Genomic DNA, 19362 nt, shown 5'->3' on the forward strand with positions numbered 1-19362 from the left:
ATGCCTTTCCGTCCAGTGGACCAATTAAAATGTCCAGAATTAAAAGGAGACTTCAAATGCGGCGATTGTGACAAATCCTTCTGTCACGCAGCTTCCATGCGTCGCCATCGTGCAAACTTTCATGGAGACAGTCAGAAGTGTCTCCTGTGCAACTCAGCAATAAGCAGCGACGTTCGTCGTCACATGTTCACAGAGCATAATATTGATAAGACTTATACATGTACTTGCTGTAAATGGTCGTTCCGAACTAAGAAGGAACTTATGTCTCACAACAAGTCAATGAGTAATGGAGGTGTTCCTGGAGAGGCGGTGGCTATTGCAATCAACACTAAGAAAACAGGTAAGGTGAATTGTTAAAGATCACTGAAACAGAATTAACATTGTTCAGATAAAAACACTATTTCTGATAGTGAGAAACCGGCTTCGGAAGACGACGAACTTGCCTCATTCTTAGTTGATCTAATAACCTGTCAAAAATCTGACTTGACTCAACAGCCGTCGTTCGATAGTATTCTGGCAACATTTATGAAGGAAGTTGCGGAAACAGGTAGTAGTGCTCCACAGATGCCACGAGAAGGATCAGAATCTGGAATTGAAGTTTCTCCTCCAACTACAACTGAGACATCTCCATCTACTTCGGCCATCAACTTGGCTCAGAAGACACAACGGAGCCACAAACGTCGTTCACTCAGTGACATCTGCTCAGCGTTGGTTTTGAAAAAGTGTAAATGATTTATCACTTGGTATACAGGAACTTCGGCTCTATTCCAGTTTTGATGTCCTTTAAAAACTAGAACGTCCCAAAAAACACTTAAACGTCCCTTAAAATGTTTAGACGTCCCTTGAACCCTTTCAGGTGTTGAAGGGACGTCTAAATGTTTTTGAGCATATTTGAAACCCCAAAGGACTTTTAAATGTTTTAAAAGTCGTCCTAGACTTTTTTGGGACGTTCGAGTTTTCAAAGAACATCTAAACTGGAATAGAGCCGGAATTTCCTTTCTCTACATCTTCCTCTGTTTCTTCTACTGTATCTGACTTATTTTCTGTCAATAAGAAATCAATAAATAATTGTCTCATTATACATATGGTCTCTTTAAACAAAAATGGGAAGTACTCGTAACCTTTTTGTCTTTTCGAACACATTGTCAGATTGTCAGATGAGTATGAATAGAGCAGGTGCACCGAACCCTGGGAATTTTCTCCCACGATGAGATAGTGAATGGTTTTGAGAGGTGCAGAGGGTCACCTGGTTGTGTGTGTAGGTTCTGTCACATTCACCTAATTACCACTTACACTATCCGTCCTCTTTGAAGAATATTGATTCAAAACCATCACAATGACAATGTATGATGAGTAAGGGGTCAGAAAACAATCAGATAAGATCTACAAGTGTAGCCTACATATTATTGGTATAAAAATCAATTGTTCTTGTTATTATTGAAAAATACAAGATGACCTCAGAGATAACAGCAGTATACGGTTTGCCAGAAAAAGTAGGTCAAACCAGAGTTTATGGTTAGTTGGCCTAGTTAGTTAGATGTGTATGTAGTTCATTCATTCGTCAGATTTCTCAGTTAGCCACCTTTTTTTTTGCTCTGTACCTCTATTTTTTATTAGAGAATCGCGGCTACACAGGGTCATATTGTCGTCCATATAAATTCCAATTATGCGAAACCGGAAGTCTAGGAACGCGCACGACTTGACAGGCTGCCAATTGAGTCGCCGCTCAGCCGTATTGCATGCTTATAACGCAGGCGAACGATAGGGAGTTACATATTTTCTCGCTTTTCTCGGTTAATCCTTGCACAAAAATATAGAATTCATCAAACACAAAAAAATGTTGCATAAATTTTTTGAATTCCGCGCCAATTTTACGCAAATTTTCTTGGAGCTCAGTTGCTTCATATGGACTTTCTATGACCCTGTGCTAGCCTGAACCCAGATAACATTATAGATCTTTGCCTCTCCGAATTCCGCTTTTCGCCTTCCGCCTAGAGAATATCAGCTTGAAAAATTTGTTCGACTACTCGAATTTATTAATTTCTAGAGTCTTTTTACAACAAAATACAAAATCGACCTATAAAAACAATTTTTATTCCGTTTTCCGCCTTCCGCCATTTCAAAAACCGCATTCCGCTCCACTCTGATTGTTAAGGAAGTCATTGTTATTCAGCTATCATACCCAGGTTATCCAGATAAAATAGAATACTAAATTTTCTAAATTTTTCGAAAATTTTCAAACTACAAATGCTACCGTAATCTCATTATTTTTGTGCCGGGCACCTGAAACCTAGATATTCAAAATCAGCACGTCGAGAACTTTCAGAAAAAAATAATCATGCCTATATTCGGTGCAAATTGGGTCCACAGTAACCCGAGTTTAAAGGCGCATGCCACCATTGGGACCTAAACTAATGTCATGATTATACTCATCCGGAGCGTCTTGACGAGCTGAATCCGAATATCTAAGTTTCATTGAGTTTGAAGCAAGGCAGTTTTAGTGACTTTTTGAATTTTCAAAATGTTTCGAAATTCTGCAACTTCTTTATTTTCTAATTAGTTCCAATAATTTCTGGATCGAAATCACCAGAATTTTTCAAATTTGTCCGGGAAAATAAAAGAATGCCTAGATTCCAAAAATATACAGTAGTACACAGTCTCCCAGCCTCGGAAAAAGAACTGCAATGAAATTTTTGATCTACCCTCATGAAACGAACAATTTGAGAAATTTGCAGGTCTATAACTGTATTACTTTAATTTTTAGCGTGAAGCTCAAGGTCGAAAGTGAGAAAATTACAGTTTTAGAATTATTATTACGCTAAAAATTAAAGTAGTAATGTTTTAGACCTACAATTTTCTCAAAAATTTCGTTTCATAAGGGTAGATCAAAATTTTCTTGCGGTTGTTTTTGGGAGGCTAGGAGACCGTGTAGTATACGGTTTCCCTACCTAGTCAGACTAATATTCATCTCCGTTAACCATCTATTCCTTTTTTAATTTTAATATAACTCATTCCTCTTCTTTCTTTATTCTGTAATGGGGTTATTTAGGTTATGTAAAATTGTATTTTTTGCATGTTTTTCTCTCATTTTTCTACACTTTTTCTACACTTTTTCACAGTTTTCCGTCATCAGCAGTGAACATCAAAAGAATGCCGCCTGCCTCGAGATATCCAAGTTGATTTTTGATGTTCACTGCTGAAACGATGACGGAACACTACTGTAGAAAAACGGTGAAAAAAGTGTAGAAAACGGGAAAAATTCATAGTTGTCAAGGCCCGGCTTCAAAAAATTACCCTTATTTTTTTCGAATTTTTTTCAATTTTTCATCGAAAATGTGACCATTTTTTACTATTTTTCAGAATTTCTTCTAATTCTGAATGATAGTCGAAAATTTGACTTTTTAGCGAAAAAAAATTTGAAAATTTGACTTTCGCGCCAATTCACACGGACCTTGACAACTATGGTAAAATATGTATTAAAATACAATTTTACATGACCTGAATAACCCCCATAACTCTTCGTTCTCTAACTCTATGTATTCGTTTCAGAATTTGTTCAATCATCATGAATAACCAATCGCTGCAACAACAAAATGAAAATGTCAACACCCCCTTGAGTCCGGAATTTCTGAACGGGTTCATTCGTGGAGCAGAGATGATGAGGAATTATCTGCAGACGGTGTCGTCCCTGATGCCTCCACAGCGTCAGGTGGCTCCATTAGTCCCAACGACAGGATTACCGTATTCTATGGCATCTGCAACTTCTCAAGCACCGCCCATCACCAACTTGAATTCTGCTGATCAATCGAAAATCACCCGATCAATCGATAATCGGGATGAGAAAAAATTGTTGTCAAGCCCCAAGGAAATGGACTCCAGCTCTCCTCGGACAACAAAACTGAAGTCGTGCTCTCACTGCAAAGTCACCGAATCGTGTTGCTGGAGAAAAGTTCGATCGGACGCTGGAATGATGTGTAATGCGTGTTTTATCTACGAACGGAAGTATAAGAAGAGTCGACCATTGAGCGCTATCAAGAAACATAATGCAATGACGGAGCATAATTGAAATTAATTGAAATTCACTTTATTTTATTAATAAATTTGATTTAATATTTAATAACATCCAGAAAAATGAAATATTGGGAAAAATTCAAATAATTTTCCCGCGAAGTCTAGTGAAGCGCGTTTGCACACGACTTGGCAGGCTGAGTCGCCGCTCAGCCAAATTGCGTGTTTATAATGGACCTATTCTGGGATAGCAAAAAATAGTTTTTTGCTATTCAGAAAGTAGCAAAAAAAGCAAAAAACTCCTGGTTTGGAGGTATTTTTTGCTTGACCTTTTCTAGGCCAGCCGGCGGATTTCTAGGCCATGTGTAGATTTACGGAAGAATTTTTTGTGATTTTTCAGCATCCATGTATGTACTTTATCGCTACTTTTGAACTTAATTTGTAATTTTATTCATTTATTTCATGCTTTGTAATTGTTTAATTATTTTTTCTGGACTTTGCTGAAAAAATCACAAAAATTCTCTCGTAAATCTACACAAGGCCTAGAAATCCGCCGGCTGGCCTAGAAAAGGTCAAGCAAAAAGTACCTCCAAACCAGGAGTTTTTTGCTTTTTTTTGCTAATTTCTGAATAGTAAAAAAATAAGCAAAAAACTATTCATAAAAAAATGGAAAAATAAAAATTTCAATTCACTAAAAACATTTTTAGATAAATTTTTTAAATTTCGGGCAAATTTTACTCAAATTTTTGAATCGCTTCATATGGACTTTCTATGACCATGTGAATACAAATATTACTGTATGCCACGAAATTTAACCCCGCCCTCATTTCTCAACATTTTTTTGTTCGCGTGTTCTCCTTTTCGATTCCACGTGCTGCATTCTACCATTCCCTGATTCAAATATCACGAAATGTCATCCAAAGCGATTCATCAAAAAACGTTTGGAATTAAAAATGAGGTTAGTTCTTTACAATCGCGCTCTACCGAAACCAAATAAAATTGTGTGCGAAATTGAGAGACGCAGAGAAAAAGAGACATTACTCAAGGGCATTTCGGTGGAGCGCAGTTGTAAGAACTATTGAATATTCAATACACTCAAATTTCCAGACATGGTTCGAGAAGTTCTATTCAATCGGATTGCTCATTATAATCATTCCCACAATTTCTCTCGTTGTCGAGCTGTAAGAATCTGGAAATCTAGAAATATAAATACATATAAAAATTTCAGCACGTCGGCTCTGAATTTCGGTGTCCCACCGATTGAAAAGTGTAGTGACTACTTGGTTTTCTTTCATTTGTTGGGATTTTTCGTTTTGCAATTCATGATTGCTATTCTGATGTTAACTGGTAGTATCGTTCCACCACAGAAGTACAAAAACTTAGTTTGGTCGATTGTGAGTTATTACAACTGCGCTCTACCGAAATTCCCATGTCTCTTTTTCTCTGAGTCTCAATCGGTTTCGGTAGAGCGCGATTTCTATTTCAGGGATCACTCACAATATTCACTGCGTTTTATCTTTACAACCCGTCAATTGATTCAATTAAAAAAGAGGCGGAGCTTGCTCAGCTGGTAATGAAATGTGAGTTTTCACAAAAATAATTGTAATTCAATTCCATTTTCCAGACACCTTAATGATTCAATCCATTTCATTGCCCATCTTCTTGCTCAACTCAATATTTGCCTGTTTTATTCTTCTGAAAGCAGCTAGAATTCAATATCTTCACGACAATACAATGGTTAAACAAGAAGAGGAAGATGCCAACAAGAAGTTGATGGAGACATTTTAATTAGTCTAATTAATTGATTGAATGAACAATTTAAATGAGGATTATGTTATTTCAGACAATTCTAAGAAACTTTTATTACGCTGAAAATCACTTCAATTCCCGTTCTCCTGACTCAGAAGGAGCTTTCGTGGAAGAATTTTTCCGCGCACCAGTGTAGTCCTCTCGGACAAGATTTTCGCTGAAATTCTTGTTTTATCACTTTTCCAGCATTTATATCGCGAAAAATAGAAAAAATTCACGAAAGTTTGTTGGAAACAGTGGGAAAACGAGGGATTGAGCATAAATCTTATCCGAGAGGACTACACGACCGCGTGGAAAAACTCTTCCACCAAAGCGCATTTCGAGTCAGGAGGACAGGAATTGAAGCGATTTTTAGAATATGCGTCAATAAGAAACGTTTCTTAGAAGATAAACCAATTATGCCTTTAGATCTTCGCAAAACAAATAATGAAAAATTCAACCAATCTTTTCAATATTTTTCTCCGTGACCTTCCCATTTCCCTACAGCTCAGTTTTCCGTTTTCAATTTTTCCACTAAACCGTTCGTCATTCCTTTTTCTCAGAGGGTCAAATACCCAATATGCCGCATAAAGCATACTACAAAAAATCATTTGGAATCGAAAATAAGGTGAAGAAACTGATAAAAATCGAGTTCTATCAGATATTAAATTTTCAGAAATGGATCAACAACTTGGCTAATTTTATTTTGGTTACTATTTTAGTCCAGTATCTTACATTTGGCGTTGAGATGTAGGATTTATTTCTAGCATTTTAATATTATCACAGATCTATTCTCACAACCGCGCTCTACCGAAATCGAAAAAAATTGTGTGCGAAATTGAGAGACTCAGAGAAAAAGAGACACTTTTCAAGGGCATTTCGGTGGAGCGCGGTTGTAAGGATTGTGGTGAGCTAACAGATGCCCACTTAATTCAAGGTTGTTGGTTGGTATTGGATGGGTCAAAACATATAACGGAGACAAAACAGAAGCACGTATCACAGGTCTTTACACCTCCAAAATCCTGGGGAGCTTTGTGACGTCGATCTGTCAACAAGGCGTACTATGCGTGCATTGGCGCTTTAGCGGTGTCTCTGCGTCTCTCGTTTTTACTCAGTGTTTCTCGTATTTCACCATTTGATTTTTTTGAATTTTTGCCTTTATAATGAAATTTATTGCGTTTTTTCTATTTTATTAACTTAAAATTTAAAAAAAAACTCTTCAATAGTTTTTTAAATATTTAATTTTCCAGATATTTCCCGTCAGAGATATTGCAACAAGCGGTTAGTTGGAGAATTTCGGAAAATACTTCGCCGCCGAATATTCTTTCAGGTTATTTCAACAACGAACGGCATGCAGGAAGAAACAACTACGTTTTTTGTTCACAATTGGAAAAAAGAAGAATTCATTTACTCGGATTTATCTCTTTCTCTTGATTTATCGTATTTTCTCTCGAAATCCAGTGTTTTCTCATTTCCCTTGAACGTCTATTTCGATAAATTTATCATTTTTTCCGAATATAATCATTTTTACAATTTTAGACGAAAATATGATTTTCGAATAATGAAAATGTCAAATTTACGGTATGCAGCAGGTATGTGCCCGGGTGGCGTTGAGCGCCTCGCATTTTCAGCCGAAATTTGAAAATGCGACGAGAAAGAGTGTGCGAAATGAAGAGACGCAGACACACTCTCTCGATTTTACACACTCTCTCTCGTCGCATTTTCGCCCACTTTGAATTCTTTCAGCGCCCAAAGCGCCTCCATAGGCACATCCCTGGTATGCAGTGCATACTATGCACGCCTCGCGCGCCAACGGCATTTCTGACGCACGAAACGCAGCTCCTCTCTGGCGCATTAGAGGCGTAGGGTGTATTTGTGATTTCAGACACCTACATAATCCACACCTTGGCTATTCCACTTCATTTGTTCGCTTCTTCACTCGTTATTTATATTTTCTGGAGGATGAGCAAAGTCAAACCAGATTACAATGGAGAGGAACCTTATGAAGTTATCTACGATGGACAGGACAGTGAGACTAAGAAATTGCTGGATTCAAAATGAAACTTTGAATCAATTTCCTAATGTGAAAATCTGAGAAAATAATGAGGAAAGCAATAATTTCAGCGAGACATCTAACGTCTGGCAGAGAATTGGTACAAATCGGTAAATGTATTGTTCGGTTTCGGTGATCCATTGACTTTCTGATAGAGCCATCTATACATATTAGGCATCAAAATTTGATTTTCTCCCCCAAGATTCGCTCCTATTTCAGCCAAATTTTGTGCCTGCTCATTTTCGAATTTGTTTGCTTGTCCGATGACATATCTACGAGTCACATTGATTTTTTTCTCCATCGAGTCGATGAATTCCAAGAATTCGCTACAGCGAGTGTTGAGGAATTTTCTGAAATTAAATATCAATTGATAATGAATCACAAGACAAAGTGACTCGCCGTCGCCATTCTTTCGGCATTTTGTATGAAGTTATCACAAATTTACAATCAGTTTTGATTGTAATTCCCGGTTTGTTGAGAAGGTAAGCCTGTAAAATATAAAATTGTAATTATCAAAATTAATTAAAAATTTTACCATCAAGATCGCTGTAGAAACCGCACAAAGCTCGGCGCGGTGGCTGTCTTGTTTTCCAGTCATGTTTCCACAAAAGTTGTACGCGCAACCTGAAGAAGAATAATCATTTTCGAATAATTCACACACTACGAAAAGGAACTGCAAATACGCGAAGCCTTTTTTCCCGTTTCTATTCGATTATTTCATTTTATGCATTCAAAATGCAGTATTTTCAGGCTTTCAGACGTCGTTATGGATGAAAAATAGGTCCCTTTCATTAGAATTAAAGAAAAAAATCTTTATCGAATGAGCCAGAAAGGGATTTTTGGTCGGAGATTGACTTTTTTACAAAAAAAAAAATTAATTTTCAAAAAATATGATTTTCAGCAATTTCAGCCACTAATTCTTTTGTTAACTTCAGAGCGTCCTCGATTACATTTTCTGTAATTTTTGTCCAAAAATGTTTTCCGCCAAAAAACTTATAATAACTTTTTCCGAAAATCCATTTTTCTGTATCAAAAAAGACAATTTCTGACCAAAATTACCGTTTTTCGCATACTTGCAACGGGCCGGGCCGGGTCACAGTACAAAAATTTGAAAATTTGAATTTTTTTGATTTTTTCACAAAAAAGTCGAATTTTCGACTATGTTTTTACATATCGATAAAACTCAAGTGTGCATAGGATTTTCGACTATTTTTGATGAAAATTTCAAAAAATTTCGAAAAATTTTGTGAAAAAATTGTGCTCATTTTTTGACTCCGGGCCGACAGGGCCGGGAAGGGCCGGCAACTTTCTCTACCGGCCCGGCCCGACCCGGCCGATATTTTGCAAGTATGGTTTTTCGGCTCATAAAATAGATAATTTTATTTTCTACAATTCTGACGGATGAGACTTTTTTCATCTACGGCGCCGTCTGAAAACCTGAAAATACTATATTTTCAGTGCAAAAAACAAAAGAATTGAATTACAACGTGAAAAAAGTTTTTTTCGCAGTGTGGGAGACCAGTGAGTGATAGTGAGTGATTAAAATATTTAGATCTAGTCGCGCCACTCACCAGGATACCAAAAAACACCGAATCCGGCTTTTGCGTTCCTCCTTCCTTCGTTCAAACACCATCCATCTGTGTATGCAACAGCGCGTCCGCCGGTGTAATTGAGAGATTTTTGGATTGAACGAGTATGGTGAACTGCTTGTTTTAACGAGTGAGCAGCTTGAATCAAAGTAATTTTGGAGAAAGATTAGAAGAATTCTAGAATGAGAAGAAAATCGAGGAAATGGGAGATTCGCTACTTTTCTGCCGACAGTACGTAGATCACAAAGAACCAATTTTCGAAAATGATTGATTATCGTTTGACCTACGCTACAGACTTGATACTTCGGTATGACGAGACACGCGGAGTCGGGATTTTTCTGAAACTACGAATTTTTATAATAATAATTTATTTTGAATTTTACAATCTAGGGATTGTCATCTATTTGCGAATCTCCAGTTTTCAGCGGTGACTTCTCGTTTGTTTTTTGATTTTTACCTGAAAATTGAACGATTTTTCAAAAGAAAAATAAAAACAGCAAAACATGACGGTTTTATGTATAATTTTAGCACTTTTCCCAAGAAATTAGTAATGAATTGGTTACAAATTGATAATAATTTATTACAATAACAAAAATTCGATCGAAAAACCAATAAAATCGGCTGAAAATTCTGGAAATAACGACACAAAATTTCAGCATGACGTGGCGAGCTACCGTACTCTTTGCGCGGCAAATAAAATGCAAAGTACGCATTTGTAACGTGGCAATTAGAACTGCGTACAATGTATTTAATTTTACGAGCAAGAATATTTGAATTTCTTTAGCTTTTTCAGCGAAATTGTTAGTTTTCCGGTTTATTTTTTGTGCAAAAGGTATGAAAAAATGAGCGTAAAACAGAATAAAATCATTCAGCAGAAAATAATCGACAAAATGTGATTCCACCCAAAATGTCTAACTTTTTTGTTATTTACGATCATTTTTTATATTTTTCCACAAAAACCATCCTGAAAAGTAACAATTTCGCTTCAAAAAAGCTAAAAGAAGTTTTAATTTTCCGGCTCGTCAAATTAAATGCATTGTACGCAGTTCTAATTACACGTCACAACTGCGTACTTTGCATTTTATTTGACGCGCAAAGAGTACGGTAGCTCTCCACGTCATGCTGAAATTTTGTCCCGTTTTTCATGTTTTTAACCTAATTTTTAGCTGATTTTATTGATTTTTCAAACGGAATTCTATATTAATACATTGTTTATCGATTTGTCACTAATTCGTTACTTATTTCGTGTGAAAAGTGTCAAAATAGACTTAAAATTAAATTTCTTCGAGTTTTGCTCTTTTCCACTATCGCCAAGCTTTAATTCCGCTTAAAATTTCTGATTTTCTTGTTGTTTAAACTGAAAATGTGTAGTTTTAATGAAAATTCGCTTAAGTTTCCAGGTAAACATCAAAACAAACGAAAAAATCACTTCTAACAACCGGAAGAGCAAAAATGTACGAACGTTTTGAGGAATCGAAATAGGCGTTGAGGTATTATTGGACATATTATATTTTCATATAATAAATGACTATTCTCCCAGGACGTTGAATGTTGGCGGCACTATTTTTCACACCACAAAGTTCACGCTGACAAAATTCGGTGGAACACTGCAAAAGATGGTAGAATATGAAATTAGGGTTAGTTTTTTGTAAAATGCCGACTACTTGAGCAATCGATGTGTCTTAAATCTCAATAAAAGTATTTTTCGTTTTTCAGACAGTATCTGATGAAAACGGAGACCATTTCATCGATCGATCGCCGAAAAATTTTGAATCGATTCTGAATTTTCTGCGTGATGGGGACATTGATCTTCCAGATTCTGTGAAGGAAGTGAAGGAAATTCGAACAGAAGCACGTTACTATGAATTGACAAATCTTTTAGAGTTGTGTGATGAGTTCATCGATGAAAAGTTGGCGCCTGGAACAAGAGATCAAAGAAATCTCAAATTCATCAAAAACGATGATGAGTATTTGCAGATTGTTACGGAACCAGTGAAGGTGAGCATCTGTGATGTGCGGAAAGGAAATAGGAAATTCCTAAATTTCCGACTTTTTTCGGATCTGTTTTCCGTCGGAAAATTCCCGAGAAAGTTTTCCGGGAAAACTTTTTTCCATACTTGCAAACCGGGCCGAAACGAGCCGACACGGCCGGCGAGTAACTCGCATCAAACTCAATATTATGAGCTCAAAAATATACCAAAATGTAGATCTCAGCGAGTTCTACGTCCGTGACCTACCACGGGCCGGGCTAGAATAGTTTTTCTGGCCATTTTCGCGTTTTTGGCACTTTTTCCCGGCCCGCGGCACATTAATGAATAGCCATCCGGCCGTTAGTAGGTCACGGACATAGAACTCGCTGAGATCTACATTTTGATATATTTTTGAGCTCATAATATTGCGTTTGATTTGGAAGAATGCTTTTTTCCGAAATTCCATACATTTTCATGATGATAAAATAAATAATTTGTGCGGAATGGAAAGAAATTGCTGCAAAACCAACGTGAACGGTTCCAAATTCAGTTTTTATAGCATATTGATTTTGACTTTAAAAAAATTGAAAAAAACCGAGTTTCCGAAATCTTTATTTCCGCACATCCATGGTGAGCATCATTTGAAAAATCCGTTACCATGATATTTTCAGCCCGTCTTTGTCTTCCACTATGCACCAGTCGAACATAGAAAGTTTACGTATCCGTACAACTTGAATATTCAAGACTTCCTCGAGAAATATAAAAATCAATTCGACATTTATTTCAGTAAGTCGGTTTTCAGCCACCTTTGTCATTAAAAACTGATTTTTAGGAGCTCAAAGGGTCGAAAACAACAAGAAAGTATTCTGGAAATGGTCCATTCATCACTACAATAAATATCTCGAAGGGCAGGACGGATACAAGTATGGAGTGAAGGAGGAAATCGATGAGGACATTGAGAAAATCTTAAACAATGCGCCGTTCCCATAATTTCGTCTGATCAAGTTCATTTTCAATCAAACAATTCTGATACTTTGTTATTTTTTACTGTGCATTTCACCTTTTCTTCTCTTTTTGTTCATTCAATTTCTCTGTAACATCTTCTATCAAATTTCATTGATTCTCAGTCAGAAGCTAGATGTTCTACTAAAATTATTGCTCACTTCTCATTTGTTATTTGCAAAATTGATTTTGATTTAAAAAAAACTAAATTTACAACTTTATCAGGGGCTATCAGTAGTATAAGTTTTCGTTCATTTTTCGTAAGGAAAATACAAACGAAAAACCTATCCATCTGGAAACGAGACCCCACAAATCGGGGAGAAACGTGGTGCGGGAAACACGAATCGGGGAGAAACAAATCGGGGAAATACCATTCGGGGAAATACAATTCGGGGAGAAAGGGGGGGAGTCACGAAAAAACTGTGCGGCAGTTGCAAATAAATTTGCTCATGGTAATTTTTCCTCTTAAAACTACTGTAAAAATTTGTTTTGCAACTGCCGCACAGTTTTTTCGTGACTCCGCCTCTTTCTCCCCGAATTGTATTTCCCCGAATGGTATTTCCCCGATTTGTTTCTCCCGGATTCGTGTTTCCCGCACCACGTTTCTCCCCGATTTGTGGGGTCTCCTGGAAACTCGGATTTGAATTAGGAAACCCAGTGGGATATCGATTTTTGGATCTATTCGGTTTGGGTGGGATTTACAAGTTTATTTGTTTAACATTATCATAAGATTAACATTAGGCTACAGATTTTGAATTATTATGATAGCAAATAATCATATCAAAATGGATTTTTTTAAACTTGAGAACAATAAACAAGCTATTCTGGCAATGAAAACATTTTTTCGAAAAGACTGTTTGTAATTGACGAATCGAATTCCGGCTCACTACCGGATGCTCCCAAAACGGCACGGATGTCAGCTTTAGATTTGAGGCTCTCAATGCAATGCTTCTGAAATGTTCTTATAGTATAATTCATGCAGAAAATAGGATGAATACCTTGAGATCCTCCAACTGAAACTTCATTGAGATTGCTAGTTTGTTTCTCAACGAATCTTTAGATTTTCCAATAAGGAATTCTTCACAGAGTCGTGTAGCATTTTTCGCGTCATATTATGAATTCATTTTTATCTGTGCATGGGAAGACTGCGCCGCACTCGCGCGGCGGCCACGCCCATTTCTTGCGGCAGTGTTCAAAAATGGAACGCAGCGTTAAAATGGGAGTGGGCGTGGCCGCCGCGCGAGTGCGGCGCGGTCCTCCCATGCACAGATAAAAATGAATTCATAATACATATCAGCCAACACAAGGACTCCTTTGACGTTACTATCTGAAAAGAAACCAATGTTGAGTGTGACTTCGATAATAAACATACTTGTCAAAGTTGGTTCCAAATAGAGAAGTTCCAGAAAATATTGGAAGTCTTCTGCGTTGACACCGTCTAATTTTATTTCTGATTTCTTTGATTCTTCGAATTCTCCAAAAAACATAGACTTGAAGTAAGACGATTGAGCAGCGAGGAACTGAAAATTAGAATTCGAAATTTGAAAATAGAACAGTTAGCTTTTTTCAAAACACTCACCGCTTTTAAAACGTAAAACTTTACGTCTTCGACAATCAGAATTACATCAGAAAGAATCTTCGTCGTCTCATCGAAATGTCGAATCTTCGAGATCTCTATCCCAGTGATTTGTTCGATCACAACATGTACCTGTACAATCAAACGATCGTTGATTGCATATTCTTTTTCCATCGTCTCCCACTGCACGAATTGGTTAAATCCCCAATTAGAAAATTGACTTGAAGAATCATAATTGCAATTACTCGCGATTTTCTTCAAACTTCTTCCAGTTGCTGATATCAGTTCAACAGTAACTACAGTGTTTATCGCCCACTCTCCAAAATCTTTTGGTTTTTCACAGAAAACATATAAACTGAAAAAGCCGCCGGCTCGAACACAACCTATTCTCCTGTAAACACATTTCAATTCGTTAAAAAATATGCCAAACAACTTACCAAGGAACATTGAAATGGTCGACGACGGGGCTATAAAAACGTTCGTTCTCTTTCAATGTGGAGATGTTCTCAAAAACATGAGTAAGAAGAAACTCTTTGACAGCAGTAGACATTCTATTACCTAAAATTTAAATCAATGAGGGATGCTAGAATACGATATGGTGAACTTAAAACGAGCAAAATTAGATGGTGATAATAAGGAAATAACGCTGAATTGGTAATAGAACTGCTCAGAGAGGCAGATAAATAGATAACAATGATGGACGAGGTTGGCTGAATGGCACGCCACCAGTAATGGCATACACAACAAGTGAGAATGGAATGAATGAGGGACTACAGAGATTTGACCAGCGAATTGTGTAGGACAGATGGACCAAATCGGGCGTGAGACTCTGGGAAACTCCGCCCACAACAAGACTGCGTCATTCGTCGGTGACTGACCGCTCGCTCAAAGTTCGGCCCTGGGAAGATGTGTGGGTCTCGTTGCAACTCCCTTACTTTTAAAACTTTTCTGGGTAAAGTACGGTAGAGAGACGACGTGAATTGAAGTTTCGCAATGAACCTCGTCCCGAACTTTGAGCGGGCGGCAAAGCTGTCAGTAAAAAAGTGAGGCAATTTTATACCGGAGTTTTCAGCGATCTTGTAGAGGACCAGAAGGTTAGTCAAAGAGCAAAAATTTGGTCCGCTGCCTCGGCCGACCATACAACAGCCTGGTCGAGCGGTCAGCCATCAAAGAATACAGAAAGGCAGATAAATAAATAAAGGGATGGAAGAGGTTGGTTGAATGGCACATTACCAGTAAGGACATACACAAGAAGTGAGTAGAGAATCAATGAACGACTAAGGAGATTTGACCAGCGAGTATCTGGGAAACTCCGCCCCAAACGAGGCATCGTCGGAGCGATTCTCCTCAGACGTCATTCATTGTCCTCTCGCCCTCCTCGTCAGTTAGTCACACTACCCATCCCAATTCTCTCCTCGTCATCTGTGTCTTGCTCTCACTCTTCTATCATTCATTTCTACGTCGATGTCGTCGAAAAGACCTCTCTCCTATCCCAACTGGCAATGCGTCATCAAGTACATAAATTCAAACACGCACGAGGTGAGTTGCATCCACTATTTTATGTTACATAACACACATACCTACATATTCCAGAATCCTGATCTCTCAACATTGTCCCGAACTTCGGCAACTGGAAAAATCGATACCTCTGAAAGTACGCTCATTCGATTTCCGCTGCCAACAGAGGATCTTTCTTAACGATAGTGTTTACCGAGTTGGCATAATCACTCAGTATCAGGATGAAAATTATATGATCACTGATGACATTCAGTATTATAATAATAATGGTGGAGAGACCCATGATGTTGATAAATATGGATTCCCGGTAGCTCCTTGGTATTTTCGAACTTATAATGATGATGATCTCCAAAAGCGGAAAAAGGAGATTCAGAAAAGAATTAAAACGCTCAAGAAAAAATTGCCTGACTCAGCTGACGTTTTGGAACATGCCGTGAAAAATCTGAAGCATCTAAACGATATTATATTTCGCCGTGATCTTCAATCGAAAAATCTCGAACCACCGTTTACCCACTATCTCCAACTCTCTATTACTTCAAATAGTCTGTTTGCAAAAGATCCCATCACTTCTGAAACTAATGGTACAACACGAACGGAACGACTAGTCTACGAACAGCCGTTGGAGAATGCTCAAAAGTATCTGATTGACAAGTTATTCGGAGGAAGGTCTCAGATAATTATTGGTCATATGAGCTTTGATTCTGAAGATCATCATTTTCCCATGGGTTCTCTGCTGCGTGTTCAGAATTTAACCATTGGATCTAGGTCGTTTGTTCGTTATCGAGATAAAGTGGAAAGCGTACTGGACTACAAAGATTACCCATTGGAAACGCTCTCTTTGAGTGGAGAGGAACTAAATCATCCAATAGTCGAAACTGCTCCGAAGCTACTATTCACCGGACTACCTTCCGACTTTCCTGTAATCCGTCATCGGAACGTCCAGTTCTCTGGCTATTTTGACATCACAACTTCAGTTCAGCAATTAGTGCAACATATGCTGAGTGTCAAGACAAGCATCGGAGTGTGCTATGCATTCTTTTCTTGGCTCGATCTTAAGAAAACGGCATTAATTGAACAGATCAAGGAAGCTCATGAAGAACGAGTGAAACTCGTTGTGAATACAAAGTAAGACAGTTCTTGTTTTGAAACATCCACGTTTTTTATTTTCAGAAACGATACATTCTCAAATTGTGTTGTTCTCCAAATGACAGAAACATCAGATCTATTTGTCTACTGGACAAACGGGACAATCAAAATTGAAGTGTTGCCATCCGGAAGTCCAGTACCAATTGAGCATGACGAATAATGTCTCCAATGTTCCCAATCATGGTATCTTGCGACACGCATCCACGTGGCCCCAGGATTTTCAATGTTCTCAAGTCTTCGTTTTATTTCATCTTCTCATCTATTCATCTAAGTGTTTATGATTCAAAACATGCCTCACTTTTACTGTAATCAAATGAAAGTTAAATAAACAAATTCTTTATTCCTTATTCTAATCAACATTAAAAGTTAGCGATCGGAGTGTCACAGGCCAATTTCTGACCTGTCTCTTCTCTCTTTTCCTCGGGTTCTATCTCTCGATTAAGAAGATTTATTATCATCTGCCCCGCGGGAGTGTGAACAACCTCGGGCAGACACACCCATCTCTCCTTTACATTCGGCATTAGATATACACTCACTGGTGGAAGATGGTGACCACAAGTCACTCTCTTTCCTATACCGGTCAATAAAGATTGCAATCTACAACGAATGTAACTAAAACAGACTGAAATATAGAATACGGAGCAGGCGCAAGCTCGTATTTTACATGGAAGTCCCACCTCGAGTAGGGTGATAAAGTTGGCGCCTATTATTCAACTTTATCATCTGCGAACTCTTGGTGCTCGCAGGATTCAAATTACTCCTCACATCAGTGCTAACCGCTACACCCACTGGAACCACCCCTATTTGAACCCACCCACCCCATTTCTACTATTCATGCTATAACTTCGATTATCTTCTTCCTACTAATGGAATAGTTCTGTCTGTGTGTCCGACGCTCCTCCCTGAATAACTTTTTTCTCTCTGAACCGTTTCAAAAGATGTTTGGGGGTATACCCATGAACCTCCGAGCGCTTCAATTTTTTCGACCCCGGGTACCAGATTACTGTAGGATTACTGTAGCTACCGTAACACAAAAAATGAGAAAGGGTTCCAAACAGAACGAGGGGAGACCAGACTAGGGTGGTAACATTCTTGACCCCTCAGCATGACACCCAAAAAAAAATTGGGCCGGTTACTGTAGGATTACGGTAGTTACAGAGTTTTGAACATTTACAGTCGAACCTGAATATCTTGAAAGGTTCAGATCCCCACTGCTCTAATACGTTGATAAATTTGTTAACTCTATAGTCCCGTACTTTCTATCAAGACACTTTGCAGATTTTCCACTGCCATACCCCTAAAGGGGTACTGTAGCTACCGTAACCCAAAAATCGGGAAAGCAGGTGCAAACTGAATATACGGAGCCAATACTTTGGCCGTGACACCTTTGGCAACTTAAAACAATACTCCGAAAAATTTGAGCCAGATTGGCTGCAACATCCAGAAATTTCCAAAAGTTTCCAGAATGTTCCAGAAACTTCTAGAAACTTCCAGTAACATCTGGAAACTTTCAGAAAGTTTCAGAAGTTTTAGTTTATAATTCAAATTTTCTGGAATCTTCTAGAAACTTCTAGAAAACTTTTGAATTTCGGCGGGAATTCAAATATTCTGGAATCTTCTAGAAACTTCTAGAAACCTTTTGAATTTCGGCGGGAATTCAAATATTCCAGAACCTTCTAGAAACTTCTAGAAACCTTTTGAATTTCGGCGGGAATTCAAATATTCCAGAACCTTCTAGAAACTTCTAGAAAACTTTTGAATTTCGGCGGGAATTCAAATATTCTGGAATCTTCTAGAAACTTCTAGAAAACTTTTGAATTTCGGCGGGAATTCAAATATTCTGGAGTCTTCTAGAAACTTCTAGAAACCTTTTGAATTTCGGCGGGAATTCAAATATTCCAGAACCTTCTAGAAACTTCTAGAAACCTTTTGAATTTCGGCGGGAATTCAAATATTCTGGAGTCTTCTAGAAACTTCTAGAAAACTTTTGAATTTCGGCGGGAATTCAAATATTCCAGAACCTTCTAGAAACTTCTAGAAAACTTTTGAATTTCGGCGGGAATTCAAATATTCCAGAACCTTCTAGAAACTTCTAGAAACCTTTTGAATTTCGGCGGGAATTCAAATATTCTGGAGTATTCTAGAAACTTCTAGAAAACTTTTGAATTTCGGCGGGAATTCAAATATTCTGGAGTCTTCTAGAAACTTCTAGAAACCTTTTGAATTTCGGCGGGAATTCAAATATTCCAGAACCTTCTAGAAACTTCTAGAAACCTTTTGAATTTCGGCGGGAATTCAAATATTCTGGAGTCTTCTAGAAACTTCTAGAAAACTTTTGAATTTCGGCGGGAATTCAAATATTCCAGAACCTTCTAGAAACTTCTAGAAAACTTTTGAATTTCGGCGGGAATTCAAATATTCCAGAACCTTCTAGAAACTTCTAGAAACCTTTTGAATTTCGGCGGGAATTCAAATATTCTGGAGTATTCTAGAAACTTCTAGAAAACTTTTGAATTTCGGCGGGAATTCAAATATTCCAGAACCTTCTAGAAACTTCTAGAAAACTTTTGAATTTCGGCGGGAATTCAAATATTCCAGAACCTTCTAGAAACTTCTAGAAAACTTTTGATTTTCGGCGGGAATTCAAATATTCCAGAACCTTCTAGAAATTTTTAGAAAACTTTTGAATTTCGGCGGGAATTCAAATATTCT

At 37.7% G+C, this 19362-nt stretch overlaps 8 protein-coding genes across 8 annotated transcripts; 5 read left to right on the forward strand and 3 right to left on the reverse strand.

Annotated features, from left to right (window-relative positions):
• Nucleotides 1-732, forward strand: GCK72_007648 (uncharacterized protein; the record flags this gene model as incomplete). Its single annotated transcript, XM_003107112.2, has 2 exons — nucleotides 1-340; nucleotides 389-732. 2 exons carry the CDS (start codon nucleotides 1-3, stop codon nucleotides 730-732), a joined length of 684 nt encoding a protein of 227 aa, XP_003107160.1.
• A 2833-nt stretch (nucleotides 733-3565) lies between these two features.
• Nucleotides 3566-4066, forward strand: GCK72_007649 (uncharacterized protein; the record flags this gene model as incomplete). Its single annotated transcript, XM_003107103.2, has 1 exon — nucleotides 3566-4066. One exon carries the CDS (start codon nucleotides 3566-3568, stop codon nucleotides 4064-4066), a length of 501 nt encoding a protein of 166 aa, XP_003107151.2.
• An 852-nt stretch (nucleotides 4067-4918) lies between these two features.
• On the forward strand, nucleotides 4919-5796 carry GCK72_007650 (uncharacterized protein; the record flags this gene model as incomplete). Its single annotated transcript, XM_003107278.2, has 5 exons — nucleotides 4919-4966; nucleotides 5116-5189; nucleotides 5237-5402; nucleotides 5495-5588; nucleotides 5633-5796. The coding sequence occupies 5 exons, from the start codon at nucleotides 4919-4921 to the stop codon at nucleotides 5794-5796; spliced, it is 546 nt and encodes a 181-aa protein (XP_003107326.2).
• Nucleotides 5797-7928: 2132 nt separating this feature from the next.
• On the reverse strand, nucleotides 7929-8150 carry GCK72_007651 (uncharacterized protein; the record flags this gene model as incomplete). Its single annotated transcript, XM_053726348.1, has 1 exon — nucleotides 7929-8150. The coding sequence occupies one exon, from the start codon at nucleotides 8148-8150 to the stop codon at nucleotides 7929-7931; it is 222 nt and encodes a 73-aa protein (XP_053590542.1).
• A 55-nt stretch (nucleotides 8151-8205) lies between these two features.
• GCK72_007652 (uncharacterized protein) lies at nucleotides 8206-9838 on the reverse strand (the record flags this gene model as incomplete). The annotated part of the gene is made up of 5 exons (XM_053726349.1): nucleotides 8206-8337; nucleotides 8385-8473; nucleotides 9421-9576; nucleotides 9742-9776; nucleotides 9822-9838. 5 exons carry the CDS (start codon nucleotides 9836-9838, stop codon nucleotides 8206-8208), a joined length of 429 nt encoding a protein of 142 aa, XP_053590543.1.
• Nucleotides 9839-11054: 1216 nt separating this feature from the next.
• Nucleotides 11055-12398, forward strand: GCK72_007653 (uncharacterized protein; the record flags this gene model as incomplete). Its single annotated transcript, XM_003107209.2, has 4 exons — nucleotides 11055-11075; nucleotides 11155-11436; nucleotides 12080-12194; nucleotides 12241-12398. 4 exons carry the CDS (start codon nucleotides 11055-11057, stop codon nucleotides 12396-12398), a joined length of 576 nt encoding a protein of 191 aa, XP_003107257.2.
• Nucleotides 12399-13229: 831 nt separating this feature from the next.
• GCK72_007654 (uncharacterized protein) lies at nucleotides 13230-14536 on the reverse strand (the record flags this gene model as incomplete). Its single annotated transcript, XM_053726350.1, has 5 exons — nucleotides 13230-13361; nucleotides 13409-13488; nucleotides 13783-13930; nucleotides 13990-14377; nucleotides 14424-14536. The coding sequence occupies 5 exons, from the start codon at nucleotides 14534-14536 to the stop codon at nucleotides 13230-13232; spliced, it is 861 nt and encodes a 286-aa protein (XP_053590544.1).
• Nucleotides 14537-15450: 914 nt separating this feature from the next.
• GCK72_007655 (uncharacterized protein) lies at nucleotides 15451-16810 on the forward strand (the record flags this gene model as incomplete). Its single annotated transcript, XM_053726351.1, has 3 exons — nucleotides 15451-15525; nucleotides 15758-16629; nucleotides 16675-16810. 3 exons carry the CDS (start codon nucleotides 15451-15453, stop codon nucleotides 16808-16810), a joined length of 1083 nt encoding a protein of 360 aa, XP_053590545.1.
• Between the last annotated feature and the right edge of the window lie 2552 nt (nucleotides 16811-19362).

This window comes from Caenorhabditis remanei, chromosome II (assembly GCF_010183535.1).
Source record: "Caenorhabditis remanei strain PX506 chromosome II, whole genome shotgun sequence".
NCBI classification, from domain to species: domain Eukaryota; kingdom Metazoa; phylum Nematoda; class Chromadorea; order Rhabditida; family Rhabditidae; genus Caenorhabditis; species Caenorhabditis remanei.